Source organism: Rhinoderma darwinii, chromosome 12 (assembly GCF_050947455.1).
Source record: "Rhinoderma darwinii isolate aRhiDar2 chromosome 12, aRhiDar2.hap1, whole genome shotgun sequence".
Lineage (NCBI taxonomy): Eukaryota > Metazoa > Chordata > Amphibia > Anura > Rhinodermatidae > Rhinoderma > Rhinoderma darwinii.
In genome coordinates, this window is record NC_134698.1 from 79,676,167 (window position 1) to 79,695,969 (window position 19,803).

General features: G+C 39.6%; 1 protein-coding gene across 1 annotated transcript in view; it reads left to right on the plus strand.

The window, feature by feature from the left end:
- Positions 1 to 1,189: 1,189 nt before the first annotated feature.
- Positions 1,190 to 19,803, plus strand: part of LOC142664872 (tumor necrosis factor alpha-induced protein 2-like) — a 30,156-nt gene continuing 11,542 nt past the window's right edge. Inside the window, exons 1-4 of the mRNA XM_075844276.1 lie at positions 1,190 to 1,263; positions 10,256 to 10,464; positions 11,725 to 12,317; positions 19,567 to 19,607. Coding sequence (XP_075700391.1) covers positions 10,269 to 10,464; positions 11,725 to 12,317; positions 19,567 to 19,607 — 830 coding nt within the window. The 5' untranslated portion in view covers positions 1,190 to 1,263; positions 10,256 to 10,268. The remainder of the gene's footprint in view (positions 1,264 to 10,255; positions 10,465 to 11,724; positions 12,318 to 19,566; positions 19,608 to 19,803) is intronic.

A 19,803-nucleotide genomic window follows, 5' to 3' on the forward strand; every position in this document is an offset into this window, starting at 1 on the left:
ATTTGCACTGACCTTAAAAAAATGTCCAAATAACCCAAAATGCGTCCCCCCCCCCTTCACCGGCCAAAAACCGGAAACTAAAGATGTGTCCTCCCAATCCATGTATCTTCCTTATTGCGCAGTCCCCCATTTTTATTAGATATATTAGAGGTAGTTGGTTTGATCTTCAGGCAACTGGTGGCCAACACTAGAGATAAGTTAAAGGGGTATTCCGATTTCAGCTGCTGAAGGTTATTCATTGGTTAATAAAAAGTTACACAATTTTCCAATATATTTTCTGTATCAAATGATCACATTTTTCAAGATCTCTGCTTGTAAATGGGAACCTTCATTGCTTACTTTCAGTGAATAAAAGCTGTCCTGGTCAAGTGATGGACACACAGCTGCACAGCTCAATGGTGCCGGAGCCGGAGCCGTGGTTTCCGTTTCTGTCTGTTGTGCACCGTACCCGTCATTTTGCCAGAAGCAATAGAGAAGCAATAGCGTAGTCGACCACGCTATTGCTTCCGGCAAAACGATGGGTCCGGTGCACAACAGAAACAAACGGAAACCACGGCATCGGCTCCATCACCATTGAAATCAATAGTGATGGAAATGGAAACCTCTGGTTTCCGTTTGTGTCTGTTCAGGGTCCCGTTCTGACGGAAAGCTTCGACGGAACGTCAGAACGGGACCCCAACTCAGATGTGAACGAAGCCTAACCTGTAAACTAAAGTTAACATGTTATTATTACTGTACTATAAACAAGTAAAAAAAGAAAATGCAAGAAACAATGGCGTTATTTTTGCTTTCTTTGCATTCCCCCCAAAAGAAACAATAACAATTAATCAATAAATAATATGTAGCCAAAATGTTGCCATTAAAAAACACAACTTGTTCCGCAATAAAATATAAGCCCTGATACAGCTACATGGACAGGAAAATTAAATAAGTTGTGGCTCTTGTGAATGTGACGAGGAGAAACCCCCCCCCCAAAAAAAAGGCTTGGTCTTTAAAGGGTTAACTAGATCTGCGGACGATCACATTAAATCCATAAAAGACCCTTTAAGAAGAGGCTCAGAATGGGCTTTATCATGGGGTTTTCCAAGCCGGTGGGAAGTTTTGTCAGTGATGATGAGATCAGTGGGCTGGGAGTATAGACAGGCTGGGTGTAGCCCAGCACATCACATATATAGAGTGGCACGCTTATACATGGAGCTCAGGCAGTGCCAACCTACGAGTTAGACTTACACATCCAGAACCCCGCACCAGCAGCATTCACAGGTAAGGAAACAATTGTAGGACTTCATCATTGGAAGGAATGCACATCTGTAACATTTTCTTTGTACTGTTTCTTTAAGAAATGTAGCAGTGGTGCAATAGTGTCGCATAGTATCATTGCCATAAAGTACATATTCAGCTCTGCTACATTTAGATTATAATTTATTTTTAAATGCCTAATGCAAAGTCCTCCGCCTTCATCCTATGCCATGATTTGTGGATTTCTGCTGGTGATGCAGCGGGCACTTGAATGCACCAGTCATCAGAATTTCTTGGATGCTTTGTCATGCACTGACTGGACTGTAGACAACATAATTGTACCTGACATACACCTCTCAAATCTTACCTTTTCTCCATTTGCTGTGCGGATAGATGCATTGTATTGCTCCCTGTTATCAGCCAAGGGAGAGGCTGACTGTGGTGTTCATTAATGGGATGACTGGTAAGAAATCCCTGCCCTATGATCCCTACTGTATGTCCAGTATTGTGCTGAGGGCCTCCAGACACATTCAGGGTTCAGTCACACGCGGCAGATTTTGTTGCAGAAATTTCTGCGTTCCATCGATCCGAATAACACTTGCAGAAATCTACGCACCTGCTGCAGAAACAACCACATTCATATGAATGGAACTGAATTTTAGACGCAGAAAATAAAATCTGCCGCTTGGGACTGCAGCCGCACATGCTGACTTTAGCTGTACTGTTCCTTTAAATTTTCTCAACGTGTCTGCCACAATGACCCAGCCTTTGTTTCCAAAATCTTTCCTGTTGCAAAACATTGTATATTTGATGAACAAAGATCAAGTGTCTGGGAGTAATCACACATTTGAGTGTTTAGGAGTTTGTGAATGACTAAGACCTTAAGTCAAAACTCTATAGTGTCACCCATTTAAAGGGACAGTCCCTATTTTTGACCAATCAAGCAAGGATGTGCCGGCTTCCATAGGATTTAACATACTGTAGTCTATGTATTAAAGCATTAGGGCTTGATGTCCTCAGGCTTAGTAACTTAAGTTGAGATTTGGGTGGAGCCCCGTTAAAATCCAGTATTATATATATATATATATATATATATATATATATATATATATATCTCCTTTACTTTTCTACTTTTTAAACTTATTTTTCTGTTTATTTAGTTTACTCTATGCAATGTAGAAAATATATTTTAGTGCCTGGAAACCATCAATAAGCTGGCTAGCTGCTGTTGACAGATCTGTTTGCATTTTCATTATAATTATGGCATGTTTCTGTAACCAAGAATGGCCATAACACCCAATACTTGTACTAGGTGCTCAGATGTGAATGAACCAACCAGACCCACAAACCATTCACAGCAGGAGAGCATTATAGACTTAAAATACTACACAGAGGCAATTGATAACAGATCCGTCAACAGTAGCTTATTGATGGTTTCCAGGTAACAATAGCCATTTTTTTTTCAAAACTAAGCAGAATATGAAGAAAATCAAGTAAACACAAGCAAAAAGGTAAAGTAGAGATATCACAAAGTTGATGGATCTTACGGTTTTTGACCATAGAGCCAAAATTGTGTGCTGATTACTTTCTTACTTTATCTCTATAGCAGTCGGAGCTCTTTTATTCCTATACAGAGCTCCAAATCCCCTACATAGACATAGACTAAGAACTACATAGTAAAGCTCTGTCTTCCTTCAGCCACCACTAGGAGGCGCTCAGGAGCTTACTTCATACTGTCTGTACATTGTGCTCCATAATAACACAGTATGCAAGAAACTCCCTAGCTCCCCCTAGTGGTGGCTGCAGGCAAAGTGTACAAATACCACGATCTCCCAATCACAGGATTACTATAAAATAATCATATACCCTGTAAGTACAACATAAAATATTAATTAATAAAGCGTCCTCGATTGAAATCCTAAATTAGATTAATAATACACTATTATATTCAGGAACAACCGGTTCCCCTACCGCATTTCACAATCTCATGATATAAGCATAACATTTCTCAAAACATTATTCCCATCCCCCATCGGCAGGTGCCGAGCTATGGACATCATATTTTTTATTTGGAGTGCATTATAGAAAATTTGATTTCTATTGACTTAATCTTATTATAAGAGCAGGATGGTAGAATTGGCAGAGGATCAAGTTTGAGGCAGCCTCAGGTGATTGTGACTGTCAGGCGGTGGTGTGGGCGCTCAATCTCCCTGAAGGGGGAAAGCACACAAGGCCTCATACTATTATGGTTGTATGAAGAGGATATGGGGTTCCTTTAAAACATGCGGTTCACCTCTTTTGGTGCTGGCTGGGACTACCGCTAATTCCAAACACCTAATATCCGGGACCGGGGGTCCGGTGCTTGTCTATTCCTAACCCCATAGGATGTTTTCCCGCACCCTTGATTGCTATGCGGTTGTAAAGTGGGGAACCCACTGATCTATTGATGCCTTAATGGTATTTACAGTCATGGAAATTGATCCAAAAGCGACAAGTTTAGCTCCTTAGATCGCAGCATTAGAATGTGCAACCGCCTATTACACATTATTATGCAACAGACAGAGAAATGCCATCTGAATAGGGCACTTTGCCCCTAAAGGAATCCATAAATCATTGCTTGACTGTTTGATAGACAAAAAATGGCATAATGGCTGTGAGTCTCAAATGTGCTTTTGAACTAGGGGGTGGGGGTGGGGTGGTATGAAGTAATTGCTTATTTGCAAGGGCATGCATAACAATTTCGATAAAGGGAGGAGGGAGCTGCACCAGGGCGGGGGTGGATAGACGGGTTAGGCAATCAGGGGCAGCCAATCTGCACCATTTATGTTTATAGGAATTGGAGCACTGATTTACTTAAAATGGGCCCTGAATCCTCTGCTTATCGATAAAGAGTTAAATAACATCATTCCACCTGCCTTCATCTGCCACTAGAGGGAGCTAACTGCATACAGATTTATACAGCTCTCACTGAGTTTAATGGAGCCTATGACCCTCATTGCCCTGATAATTCTCACTCAGTTCCTGGTCGAAGAAACAAGCTATTTACTTTTCCTAAAAGTGATGGGAAGGTTCAAAGGGTAAAGAAGTACTGGGCCTTCCAATTGCAATATGTTGTTGGGATGTGTTAATGTGCTGTAATGTGCTGGGGGTTAGGCAGATTTTGGCCATGAGCCCTTTACAACTTCTATGTCTAGTGATGGCCTTACAAGACTCTGTGACACAATATAATCATCATATATATATATATATATATATATATATATATATACAGTCCAAAGGTAGATGAACACAGCACTCCAATGGTTTCCAGGAAATCAGGCCATGTGCTCGTTACCTGGGGTTGAATCAATTCCCCAAAGAGATAGACAGAAGCATAGAACACAGCAACGGCACCAGGACTTCAGAGTAGATGAAAGCAAAAAGTGGATTTTATTCACCTCAATACAGCAACGTTTCGGTTCAACAGGAACCTTTCTCAAGCCATAATGAACTAACAGAGTGTCAAATATTTATAGGAGGAGCATACATAAATCAGCAATAAAACAATTACATGTATATTTCCATCAAAACATAAAGAATAAAATATCTCAATCTTGTGACAATGCATTCAAAAAGTGCACAAAGTTCCTCTACTATAGATCATATAGGAGCTATACAGTATACATAACAGGTGCACTAGTAATCATATAAAACACTGTAAACCAAGGCAATTGGAAATGATTGGAAGCAGGCAGAAGCTAATTATAATTAGGCATAATTAAGCAAAGAAGTACTTACTGTACAGCGTTCAGTCTTGCAGGAAATAGGAAAATGCGCCTGACACACTCGTGTGTGTCTACTGCGCATGTCTCAAGATGGCGCCCATACCGGATATTAAATCCGGTGGAACGCATCAGGAGTCACATCGCCACCGCGCATGCGCCACGATGGAGCTTGCGTTCCACCCCTACTGCGCACGCGCTGGCCGGGATATGTTACAAAAATAGAGCAGAGGGATAATTTACTATGGCATCAAATAGATGTTTAAACACACTCTCCATGATGTAGTGGATCACAAGAGCGATCCCCCCGAGAATTATATAGGTTTTAAACCAAATTCTCAAATATCGGGAGGTTAGATCCAAAGTCATACAGACAGATTATTGTAAATGTAGTATAGCACCCCCTAGTGGTAAAAATGTAGATATATGTCATGATAACTCATCTAATTTGTCTGTAGACATCAATAGGGCAGAGTAGAGATATTATACATAAAGGAAAAATGAATATTCCAAAAAGGATATCAAACATTCATATTTGTATGCATGGCAAAAGAATGCAATTCCCAAGATAAGGCTGCATATATAAATGTCAATGCTAACTAACGGCCCATACTAGAAAGAAGACCATAATGGACATACATAAACATGACCAAAGAGGAAGTGCTAACATCCACAACAAAAAAACTGCTTTGGTCTAAATACACATTTTCGGATAGATGCTATTTTTTAATCAGTTATCTCATAGAGGCTTAATGAATATAAATTCTCTCCAGGCGTGACATGAACGTTTTTTGAACATGAAGACTTCTGCCGCTTTCCAATACCATTCCAAAATTGCTTGACATGTGGTTTTGTGTCTAAAACATACGGAAAAAATGTGACAAGAGAAAAAGGAAAATATGTTAATATACATAATATGTGAAATATAAAAACAGAATAAAAGATCTGTATGTTCAAAAAAAGGTCAAAATAAGACCTCAGTTGAAACACACATCATACACACAAATTACACCTTCGAGAACGTCAACCAATCCTATCTCAATGGATCTTTTGAAGAGACTAGTTGTCCCATCCCTATCTCAGATATGTGGGCCACAGGGATATTCGATATTCAACCCCTTAGGAGACATAGTCTCCAATTTAAAAATCCACTCGAGCTCTTTTCTTTTGAGTATCAGACCCCTATCCCCACCACGTCTCAACTGAGGCACCGAATCAATCACTCTAAATCTCAATTGTGATAAGCTATGTTTTTTCTCAACAAAGTGTCTTGACACCGGTAGATCTTGCCTCTTGGTATTAATATTTGATTTATGATTTCTCATCCTGAGACGTACCTCTGTAGTGGTCTCACCCACATAGTGAAGACCACATGGGCAACTCAACAAATAAATGACATAAGAGGATTGACACGTGAAAAAACCTTTTATGTTAATTGGCTGGCCAGTTTGTGGGTGATTGAAGACGCCCCCTTTAATCATGTTGTCACAGATGTTACAACTAAGACATGGGAAACACCCATGTTTCGGAGGTGCCAAAAACATCTGATTTTTCCGATGTGACCCAATATCGGCCTTCACCAAACTATTTTTAATAGTTTTCCCTCTCCTATACGCCATCATGGGCCTCTCCTGGAATTCAGTAACCTTTGGAAAGGCTCTCCCTAACATCTTCCAGTCTCTCCTCAGAATCTCACCAATCTGCGGGCTTAGTGAGGAGAAAGTGGAGATAAATGGTAGTCGGGCATTCTTATCCCTAGCCACCTGACCAACGAGGAGATCCTGTCTATCCAACAATTCAACCTTCCGTCTATTAGAATCCAAGACATAGTCCGGATAGCCCCGATCAGAAAACTTTTTACACATTTGGTCGAGTCTTGAGGATACTCTGTCCTCCTGACAAACTATCCTCTTCACTCTGATCAGCTGGCTATAAGGAAGTGATTTCAGCATTGTGTGTAAAAAGTTTTCTGATCGGGGCTATCCGGACTATGTCTTGGATTCTAATAGACGGAAGGTTGAATTGTTGGATAGACAGGATCTCCTCGTTGGTCAGGTGGCTAGGGATAAGAATGCCCGACTACCATTTATCTCCACTTTCTCCTCACTAAGCCCGCAGATTGGTGAGATTCTGAGGAGAGACTGGAAGATGTTAGGGAGAGCCTTTCCAAAGGTTACTGAATTCCAGGAGAGGCCCATGATGGCGTATAGGAGAGGGAAAACTATTAAAAATAGTTTGGTGAAGGCCGATATTGGGTCACATCGGAAAAATCAGATGTTTTTGGCACCTCCGAAACATGGGTGTTTCCCATGTCTTAGTTGTAACATCTGTGACAACATGATTAAAGGGGGCGTCTTCAATCACCCACAAACTGGCCAGCCAATTAACATAAAAGGTTTTTTCACGTGTCAATCCTCTTATGTCATTTATTTGTTGAGTTGCCCATGTGGTCTTCACTATGTGGGTGAGACCACTACAGAGGTACGTCTCAGGATGAGAAATCATAAATCAAATATTAATACCAAGAGGCAAGATCTACCGGTGTCAAGACACTTTGTTGAGAAAAAACATAGCTTATCACAATTGAGATTTAGAGTGATTGATTCGGTGCCTCAGTTGAGACGTGGTGGGGATAGGGGTCTGATACTCAAAAGAAAAGAGCTCGAGTGGATTTTTAAATTGGAGACTATGTCTCCTAAGGGGTTGAATATCGAATATCCCTGTGGCCCACATATCTGAGATAGGGATGGGACAACTAGTCTCTTCAAAAGATCCATTGAGATAGGATTGGTTGACGTTCTCGAAGGTGTAATTTGTGTGTATGATGTGTGTTTCAACTGAGGTCTTATTTTGACCTTTTTTTGAACATACAGATCTTTTATTCTGTTTTTATATTTCACATATTATGTATATTAACATATTTTCCTTTTTCTCTTGTCACATTTTTTCCGTATGTTTTAGACACAAAACCACATGTCAAGCAATTTTGGAATGGTATTGGAAAGCGGCAGAAGTCTTCATGTTCAAAAAACGTTCATGTCACGCCTGGAGAGAATTTATATTCATTAAGCCTCTATGAGATAACTGATTAAAAAATAGCATCTATCCGAAAATGTGTATTTAGACCAAAGCAGTTTTTTTGTTGTGGATGTTAGCACTTCCTCTTTGGTCATGTTTATGTATGTCCATTATGGTCTTCTTTCTAGTATGGGCCGTTAGTTAGCATTGACATTTATATATGCAGCCTTATCTTGGGAATTGCATTCTTTTGCCATGCATACAAATATGAATGTTTGATATCCTTTTTGGAATATTCATTTTTCCTTTATGTATAATATCTCTACTCTGCCCTATTGATGTCTACAGACAAATTAGATGAGTTATCATGACATATATCTACATTTTTACCACTAGGGGGTGCTATACTACATTTACAATAATCTGTCTGTATGACTTTGGATCTAACCTCCCGATATTTGAGAATTTGGTTTAAAACCTATATAATTCTCGGGGGGATCGCTCTTGTGATCCACTACATCATGGAGAGTGTGTTTAAACATCTATTTGATGCCATAGTAAATTATCCCTCTGCTCTATTTTTGTAACATATCCCGGCCAGCGCGTGCGCAGTAGGGGTGGAACGCAAGCTCCATCGTGGCGCATGCGCGGTGGCGATGTGACTCCTGATGCGTTCCACCGGATTTAATATCCGGTATGGGCGCCATCTTGAGACATGCGCAGTAGACACACACGAGTGTGTCAGGCGCATTTTCCTATTTCCTGCAAGACTGAACGCTGTACAGTAAGTACTTCTTTGCTTAATTATGCCTAATTATAATTAGCTTCTGCCTGCTTCCAATCATTTCCAATTGCCTTGGTTTACAGTGTTTTATATGATTACTAGTGCACCTGTTATGTATACTGTATAGCTCCTATATGATCTATAGTAGAGGAACTTTGTGCACTTTTTGAATGCATTGTCACAAGATTGAGATATTTTATTCTTTATGTTTTGATGGAAATATACATGTAATTGTTTTATTGCTGATTTATGTATGCTCCTCCTATAAATATTTGACACTCTGTTAGTTCATTATGGCTTGAGAAAGGTTCCTGTTGAACCGAAACGTTGCTGTATTGAGATGAATAAAATCCACTTTTTGCTTTCATCTACTCTGAAGTCCTGGTGCCGTTGCTGTGTTCTATGCTTCTATATATATATATATATATATAAAAATCAAAAAAATCAGAGGGGTAAGTCATGGGACCCAATAAAAGCTGTAACTGCTACCTCTACATCCACTACAGGCTGAATATGTAAAGATGTCATTGGCTCTCACTGTAATGATATCTAAGATACTCAGTGACATCACTGGTTCCTATGATGTCACCTATAAGTGAGATATCCAGTGATGTATTTTATTGTATAGGTTAATAACTTAGTGGTTGTTATTGTATTGATTGTCTGAATATCCTATGATGTCACAGGCCTCTATTGTTTTGATTGCCTAAATATGTTACGATGTCACTTGTGCCTATTGTATTGATGGCAGAACATGTGGCGATATCATCAATTTCTCTTGTATTGATCGTCACAATACACAGTGAGATTATTTGATGGTGTATTGATTGGTCACTGCTATCTCGGCATCCCCTATAGCTATAGCTCATATTATAATAATGCACATTTTTAATTTTCTGTTCACTTCCAAGCTCATATCGTGAAGCCCATGTATTTGCCTCATCTGTGGCTTAGCTGTCTTAGTAGATTGCAATGTGATTTATGCAGCACTCTATGAGGTATATCGACGACGTCCTGTGGTCAGTTGCACCCAGAGCGACATCAGTTCACAGCATAATTGGGATGCCGGGTGGAACTGACCATCAAACATGCAAAATCCAACCCTACAAAGATCTGATGACAACCACCAGGCTATAAATGATCTTCTTCATACCTGCGTGTGTCCAATTAATGCTTGATTTGCTTGTTGAGAATACTGCGTGATGGAAAAGTCTGACAAAGCTAATTATATAAGAGGAGCCTAATAAAAGTTGTAATCATGGTGTATAACGGCATTTGCCTCCAGCAGCTCTGTAGTCAACCGCTTGAGGTTACTCGGCCAGGATATGAAATACTAAACAGGAAAACAGTTTTCACTTTTTTTTCATTCTAATGACAGATTTATTGACATGAAAAAAAGCTGGCTGAAGCCACTTTAAACCATTCTTAGTTTTTTTGTTTCCTCTCGTTGTAGTGCATTTCTATACATGAAGAACATTAAATCCACAATGGCTGCAGTGGCACAACTGGTGATGACGGAAAAAAAAAATGGGAAAAAAAGAAACAGCGAAGACAAAGGTCAGAAGAAACATGGCGTCTTAAAGAGCATGATAAATGCCTTGTCGCCCAATAAATTTAAAGGACATAATCAAGAACCGGATGAGACAAAGAAGGAGCCAACAGGTAAGATATACCGTGATAACTGGTCTATATTCGTTTTGTGGATTCTTTGGAGGTGGATTATTAGATTATTGAGGTCGGTCAAATATTGAATGGTTCTCCTGGAGATACTAGGAGGAGAACTATAATATGTGCACTTCTGAGAAGCTGTGGGGTATTGATCAATTCCTTTCTGAGGAAAGAGAGAGCAGCTATAATAAGAATCTTCATTGATTTTAATTGTCATAGTCATGGTACTATGGTGTGGTTGGTCCAATCAGTAGGAACATAATTGTCATGGTAATATTACTATGGCATGTTGTTCCCATCAGTCAGAACATAATTATCATAGTCATAGCACTATGGTATGGTTGGCCCCATCAGTCAGAACAAAATTGTCATGTCATGGTACTATGGTATGGTTGGCCCCATCAGTCAGAACATAATTGTCATGTCATGGTACTATGGTGTGGTTGGCCCAATCAGTCAGAACATAATTGTCATGTCATGGTGCTATGGTATGGTTGGCCCCATCAGTCAGAACATAATTGTCATGTCATGGTGCTATGGTATGGTTGGCCCCATCAGTCAGAACATAATTGTCATGTCATGGTACTACAGTATGGTTAGTCCCCTCAGTAGGAACACAATTGTCGTGTCATGGTACTATGGTATGGTTGGCCCCAACAGTCAGAACATAATTGGCACGTCATGGTAAACCATGCCATGTAAGAACTTTTCCTGTGAGCATCCTGAGCCATCTCAATAATTAGTCTTCCACCTTAAGACAGGACACGTAATTAAACATGGACATGACACCATGGGGTAACTTATCTACTTATGTATATTATTTGTGTCCTAAAATGTGGTCCGCAGATTTAGCATGCACTTTTTTGGCATACCCTATGTGGTATCATCATCCTTAAAGGGGTTGTCGAGGATTAGAAAAATATGTCTGCTTCCCTCCAGAAACAGCGCCACACCTGTCCATGTGTTGTGTCTAGTATTGCAGCTCAGCTCTAGTGAAGTGAATGGGGCTGAAATGTAATACCACACACAACCTGTGGACAAGTTTGGTGTTGTTTTTGGAAGAAAGCAGGCATGCTTTTCTAATCCTGGACAACCCCTTTAAGCAGAGATAAATAGCAGGTGTCTGGACTGTCACTTGTTTATTATTTTCTCAGCAAAATGTTATATGTAATGCCATTGATCTGTGGTGGTGATATAGGATATGATCTAAGAGTATTTGTCTCAAATTTTTTTATTTTTTTTGTTTTTTTTTAGTTGAAGACATAGAAGAACAAATTAAGAAAAATCAGTTGTTGGACGCCAGCAAAAACTTGATTGATCTAGAACACAAGGTTCTTAAGGATCCTCTTCTAGAAGACAAAACCGAGGAACTTGAATCTCTTTATAAGAAGTTAAAGAGCGCAGTAATTCAAGTAATAAAAGACTCAATCACCGAAACAAAAGGGGATTTGCTTTCTCAAGCTGTAAATGCCATCGTGGAACAAGAGAAGGAAGATGCCAAATACGTTTCAGACAATGACTCCACGAAACGCTTACGGCCAAAGCAATGGAAGAAGTCATGGGAGAGCTCCATCAAGTTGTCTGTGACTGAACGAATCGGTGACTTGTCCGAGGTTTCGTCCAATGATTCTCCTTCTTCATCTGTGTCTCAAAGTTTTCTTACTTTGGGAAAAACTTTAAAGCAAGACTTAACTCATGTGGTCACCCATCTGATGGAGCATTACCCCCAGGATTTTGATGTTTGCAACACTTATGCCCAACATTATCATCAGTTTTTAGTATTACAAATGAATTCTGTTACAGAATTTGAACTGGGAGGTGAAGATACCTATTATCTCTTGTGCTGGGTGTGAAGGATGATTTATTTGCTTATATTCTCTGTATGAAATTACATTGTGAATTATCAAGCAGGAGGCCGAATTACTAAGATATGTATTATGTGAAAGTGATGATAATGTTTAAATGATTTAGTTTCATGCAGCAGCGTCTTGTCTGGAGTTCCCACCTTGGTTCTTTTGTAGTGAATAAGAAAGACATTGTTCCTTTAATACAAGTAATGTTGATTTCGTATGTTTTATCTTTGACCTTGGTTCCCATGCGAAGATGGACAGGGAGTGAGATGGGAGTGAGATGGGGGGATGGCAAGTATGCGTGAGGGAAGGTCTCCCCCCCATCTCCACGAGGACATTCTGTCCAAAAGAGAGATAAGAAACCTGTAAACATAATGTCTGAAGAATTATAATGATGTATTTTATTGTATGCTTTTTACTGAATAACAAATATTGTTACATTGTCTCTGATTGGTTTACCTCAAGCCTACACCCCTTCTGAATTTCAGTTTAACAGTTTGAGTTTGGTAATAAATCCTTCAGATGAGAATTTTGAACATTTCAGCGTGACTGTGTGTTTTCTTCTCGTCTCTCGATATATATCGGTGAAATATCCTAATTAGGATTCTGACTAATGGAGTCTGGCCTTGAGAGTCTGTTGGGACTCGTATAAATTTCAGTCTAATATATTTTGAGCGATGGATTTCCACGACAGTAATGGTGCCGATAAAACCCAGGAAGATTGCACGTCTGATAAGCTGTCACTGGAGAGGTCTGGCTTTGCATCTGTGAATTACAAAAAACCGCGGTAGGTAAGGAGCTTATTCTTACACCATTCACACATGTATTGCGTAAGCCTTGGAATCCAGCTGTCAGAACGTCACTTCTATGGACGAGACTCCTTAGTCAGTGGGTTGAAAGATGGATCCAAAAAGGTATGTTGAAGCTTTTTGTGTGATGAAGGATTACAGGTGTGTACGTGATCTTAAACTGTTGATATGAAAGACATGAGAGAATTTTTGCCAGCAAATACATAGTTAACCAGGAAAAATTGTGAGAAGCCTTTGGAATGCAGTAACGTAGCGCATGGCAGAGAGAAGTCGTAACTCACATGTGAAGTATTTGAAATGCAAAGAGTTGTTTTGGACTGTGAGGAAAAAACAAAACTTCTGCTTGCTGCTTTGTTGTAGCGTTATTTGTTATTTAGTTGTGTAAAATTGTTGAGGATTAATAGTTGTTCTGTTACCCGTTTGTCTGGGATTATAGTTGGGAGGTATTGACTGTTTGTAGGTGAGATAGTTGTGAGTAATATCCTGTAGTACCACAGGGGCTTCAATGGTTAAGTCCTGATAATGTAGAATCCAGTGCAAGGAGGAGCAATTGTGTCTATATTGAATTTGCACTCAATACCATTACCCAGTACAATAGGGAAAAACTTTGAATACTGTATTAGAAAATCATTTATATTTTCCTGGCTAATTGCCAAACAGTGATATTGTGTGTAAGGGTCCATAAACCAGTTGTATGCATTGCCAGACTGGCATAAGGTGGGAATCAGTACAGACTGATTTCTAGCACATGATAATCCGGCATATACACTTTGATGTAAAATAACATCCAAGTAATTAAGTCTGTAGTAGTATAACATCAGACCGCTGGATTGAATACCGTTGTAATATAACATCCTGTATTCAATGAATGACCCTGACACTTATCCCAGGTGCCACCTGTGTCGTAGTAGTAATTACAGTAAAGAACATTGGTATTGGCTCAGACCCATAGCCCGTAAAGAAATTATCACCAACATAGATAACAGCCCCCTAAACTACAACCCACAGAGTGAACGGCTGAGCGGGGAGGATAATATATATATGTTACCAAATATAATTTGCATGTGAAACCATTGCAAAGTGCTAGAGGAAAGAGTTTGGGATATATGTTACATCATGGGCTCTATGAACTGAAAGACACACCCCGGCAGCAAGTGTTCTGCATAAGTGAAGTGACCAACTCCTGCTTGAATCAATGGAGGTTCATGAATGTCGATTGTGTTGAAGAATTTGCTCTTGTAATTGTTGATTGGCAGCATTTTGTCTGTTCTTGATGTTCAATCCAGTGAGGGATCAGAGGATCCTGCTGCTAGAATGTCTGGAGGAACGACTTTTGATATCGTATTGGTAAGACAGTCTAGGAGATAGACTGGTCTGAGATATCTGTCGGCAAACGTGGCCTGTTTGCCTGGAGGTGGGGGATTTACCGGAAATCACCCTACTGCTCTCCGACCATGGGGTCAGGAGGAAGTTGGACAAAGATGCTTTGGGGAACTGGTCCCGGCCAACATTAGAATGAGCAAAAGGAGCTGGGGCTTTAATTATAAAGTATGTGAAGGCAAAATAACACACTGAAAAAAAAAAAAAAAATTGTTGAAGAGGCTGGCAGCCGTAAGATGGATGTTTGCATGTGATAAAGACAATGGTTTGTGGAAAGTTGAGAAAAGGAGTGGAGTGGCCAGGACAAGGCATAAGTTAAAAGGACAAAGCAGGTGATTACAGGTGGTTACAAGTAAGATGATGTGAGAAAGGACAATTTAAATACAGGTGTAAATTTTCATTGGAAGAGTGAAGAAAACGGAGCAGCCGGGTACATTGCAGTGACTAACGTGGGTCAGAACGGGGGGAGTGTAATGTGAACATGTGTGATGTGATGAGACATCTGTGTGATGTGTGATGTGTGTAATGTAACATGTGTGATGTGATGTGACATCTGTGTGATGTGTGGAGTGTAACATGTCTGAAGTTTGAAACTAATGGCCACAATAAAAGCAGAACTATATTGTATGTTTCCTATTTTTAACAGCAGTAATGTCTAAAAATGTTAGTGTTTTGTGTATGGGGTTAAAATCAGTTCTACTTTTTTTTTTTTTTTTTTCATTTTTTAATGGAACGTCTTTTATTTTCGCGCAGCGCAGTCGTCTGTAACTACACCAAGCGAGAAAAATATTACAGCCGGCTGGATCTGTTTGTAAAAAGATAAAGCTATACTGCAGATTAATGTGTTATAATGTGATAAGATTTAATGTTGGAATGTTTTAATGTTAATTCAAATGTATTAAACTACAGATATTGTGAGACACGGGGTCTTGAACATGTATGTGCCCCCTTTGTTCCCTATTCTTATGTACAGCTTATTGGTTTGCAGTAATTAATATTACCAGATATATTATTTTCTGTGTTATTGAATAACTAATTACAATTGTTTTGTTTTTGTTTTCACACATGAGGCACGTGCTATGGGGCTGCCTAAATGTTATTTTTGAAAATGTGAGATGTTTTACAGGTAAATGGTTGCAGGTCATTTTAAAGATAAAATGTATTTTTGTCAGGAGAAAGTAATCTTTTTTGTTCCAGGCTGTTGTGTATTACAGGGGGTTAAACTAGTGCCCCCCCCCCCCCCCCAGATAGAGTGTCTAATTTCATTATGTTAATATGTAGTTTTGAACCCTGCTACATTATTTTCGCAGAGTCCAAATAGGAGGGAATGTTGAAGGGACTGATTGGTAGTTTTTGTTTTTTTGTTCTCCTTTTTACAGGCAATTTTATAACCCCTTCACAGCCAGAGGGAGCTATGCCAAGCACTGCCCTATCCCAGTGGCTGAGAAAGGGTTGAAGATTTCCCAATGTTGAAGGGACTGATTGGTAGTTTTTGTTTTTTTGTTCTCCTTTTTACAGGCAATTTTATGACCCCTTCACAGCCAGAGGGAGCTATGCCAAGCACTGCCCTATCCCAGTGGCTGAGAAAGGGTTGAAGATTTCCCAATGTTGAAGGGACTGATCAGGTAGTTTTGTTTTGTGTTTTATTTTGTTTTGAATTAATGAATTTGGTTCTAGGAGATCTACAAAATGTGTATGAGTTTCAAGGCGTAACCCAGATTAAATGTGTATGAGCTTCAAGGAGTAACCCAGATTAAATGTGTATGACAGTAATTTATATTTTGAGGTTTTTATGTGTAGATGGTTCCAGATCCCCCTCCAGCCAATTTACACAGGAGGCAGAGGTGACGTCACTCACAGATGAGTCTTTACAGATTTAGATGGGGAGAAGGCAAAAAAAAAAAAAATATTGTTTCTTTTATGCCAGATTTCAGTAACATATTTTGTTTGTTTTTGTATTAATCAGGTATTTACAGGACCTGGTGGGTGGGATTTACAAGTGTTCTGGATCATCAGATAAATGTGGAACAATAAAACTCCACCCTTTTGAAATGTTCTATCTATATGTGACATGGGTTTCCAATGTAAATTTGTAATGTAGACATACTTTATCATATACAGCATGTGTAGAACAGGATACGAGGCACCAGGTAAATTACCCAGAAACCACTCTCACCTTCTTGTTCATCTCAAGGAGCGGAGTTGAAGGTGCTCGCTGAGGCTGTAACCTGGCAGAAGGTAAGACGGCCGACATTTACACTGACTCTAGGTACGCTTTTGGCATCGCCCACAATTATGGGCCCATTGGTAGTAGGAACTTTATTGGATCATTGGGTAAGCCAATTGAGAGAGCAAGAGAAAACAGAACTGACAACAAGGGTATATGCAGCCAGGTATCAGTAAATTGGCTTGTCCCTGGATACAATAATGCCACCACTAGGTTTGTAGCAGCCGGCATGATGTGCGCACGGCATGACATAGGTAAAACAGCAAAGGTACCTGTGAAAAGTGCAGCCTGGCCAGATTAACAGTCCCAGCGACTGCAGAACATACAACTACCCGAGGTAGACGTGTATGACGCGGTGCTCGTGTGTGTAGACCTGTTCTCAGGGGGGGCTGAAGCCCGGCCTGTATTTAACCCCACTGCAGACGTTGTGTGTAAGTGACAGGGGAACAATGTTATCCCAAGTATTGACCTGATGTTTGTACAATAAGATATCAGCAGTTCTCCAGATGTTATTCCAAAGTTAGTTTGTTTAACAATTGTATTTAAGAAGTGTTGTGGGAATATTAAATATTGAAGTTAAGTTTTATGTAAAGTTCTGGATCAGCCTTAGCATTGGACTATTAGAGTCATGCGTCAGATAAAAGGTACAGAAGTGGAATATTCCCATTTGAAAACATTTTTAGTTATTTGTTTTTTGTCGTTGTTATTGTGAAAGGAAAATTCTGTGCAGTGTTCGTGTCTGTGTGTATGTATATATATATATATATATATATATATATATATATATATATATTTATATATAAAGAAGAAAAATGAGTTTGCATGTATCACTTCTAGTTATTGCTCAATGTGAACGTTTGATGTAAAGATGTTATTTGTTAATGTTTTTCTTCAAATTAATTATTTGATTAAGATCAATTAATGTTTATACAATGAAAAAGTTTGTTCTCCACAGGAAGAGTCCAACTGGGAGCGGAAGGCGTGAGAACCAGATTCTAACAGAATGTGGACGGATAAGGGAACGTGAATCGGTAAGACCCAAGGCACTCTTGATGGCTTTTGCATTGATGGTGTATGACCTCACATAGGCCCCAAGACTGCAAGGATCGATTTGGTGAGATCTAATTGGTATGTCCCAGGCTTTACAGCTGTTGCTGCTAAATTCTGTTAGAGCTGTTTGATTTGCCTACAGAACAGTCCTGGTAGACCGGTGCCAACCTTATCATACCCGCCTCCCACGAAGAGAACAGACCTTGAGAGGCCTCCCCATGCAATACAAATTAGAGTAAGGAAAATTGGTTTGCAACATTTGTCAGATAAACATGTTGAATCTGTGTATATTTTGGTGAGCTGGAAATGTTCCAGGCAATCAGATCAGATCAAGGTACAAATCCTGCTGGAAAGCGTGACACCAAGTGCAAATGAAATGTACCCAATAATTACACATCTTCTAGGTGCCCTGTCCATTGGAACAGAGACGTTTTTCTTATATAAAAGGTGTTTGTTTGATTTAGTTTAAGGGCCTGACATTGTTACGTAGATGTTATCACCAGATTAGTAACAATTGACAAGGGTTGGGGTCCCCGAGCAAGTGGCAGTAAACATGAACTAAAAGATTTTTAATACGATGAACTCCATTACTGAGGTGCGGCAGGAGCAGCCGGAGCCAGTACAACGCGTTTGTCATGAACTGACGGCAGTGTCACAATTCCAAGCAGCCGCCCAGACAAGATAAGAAGACAGATGAGCGGAGGGTTTGTGGGGTCACAATAACACCCCACTAATCCGCCTACGTGGGATCTCACACCAGGCTCACAGCATGAGGTGTTGTGTATAGCCCGGTGACGTAAACTAAAAGAGATGGTGTCTGACAGATGAAAAGGACCAAATCAAGTCGTGATGACATCAGCAAAATTCCAAGTAAAGACCAAAGACCTGAGTGAATCCGTCAGCAGTATCAAGTGTTCTAATCAGAAGACAGGAGAAGAAGAGGACGATGATGTACATGACTTGTCGATACACTGGTGGGACCCCATACCCTAACCGGACATTGGTGATGGCATCATATTAGTTGTGGCCCTATTGATATATTGTTTGAGTTTCATAATCATAATATATCATTTCTGTAATTTAATATGAGAAAAAGGGAGGTTTGTGAAGGATGATTTATTTGCTTATATTCTCTGTATGAAATTACATTGTGAATTATCAAGCAGGAGGCCGAATTACTAAGATATGTATTATGTGAAAGTGATGATAATGTTTAAATGATTTAGTTTCATGCAGCAGCGTCTTGTCTGGAGTTCCCACCTTGGTTCTTTTGTAGTGAATAAGAAAGACATTGTTCCTTTAATACAAGTAATGTTGATTTCGTATGTTTTATCTTTGACCTTGGTTCCCATGCGAAGATGGACAGGGAGTGAGATGGGAGTGAGATGGGGGGATGGCAAGTATGCGTGAGGGAAGGTCTCCCCCCCATCTCCACGAGGACATTCTGTCCAAAAGAGAGATAAGAAACCTGTAAACATAATGTCTGAAGAATTATAATGATGTATTTTATTGTATGCTTTTTACTGAATAACAAATATTGTTACATTGTCTCTGATTGGTTTACCTCAAGCCTACACCCCTTCTGAATTTCAGTTTAACAGTTTGAGTTTGGTAATAAATCCTTCAGATGAGAATTTTGAACATTTCAGCGTGACTGTGTGTTTTCTTCTCGTCTCTCGATATATATCGGTGAAATATCCTAATTAGGATTCTGACTAATGGAGTCTGGCCTTGAGAGTCTGTTGGGACTCGTATAAATTTCAGTCTAATATATTTTGAGCGATGGATTTCCACGACATGGGTGCATAACTATTATCCAAAGTAAGTATAATGATAAGGTGTTCTAAAAGTGTCCTTGTGATGTGTATGTTATAAGAAAACCCAATTGGGCAAATGGCTAGGAAATTTTTTCCAAATTTCGTAATTTTTCATAATTCCTCTGGAGATATGTTTCCTATGTTATGGAATTGCAAGTTGAGCGACTCCCCAAAGGCTGCTGGAGACTGCCGGGGAAGAG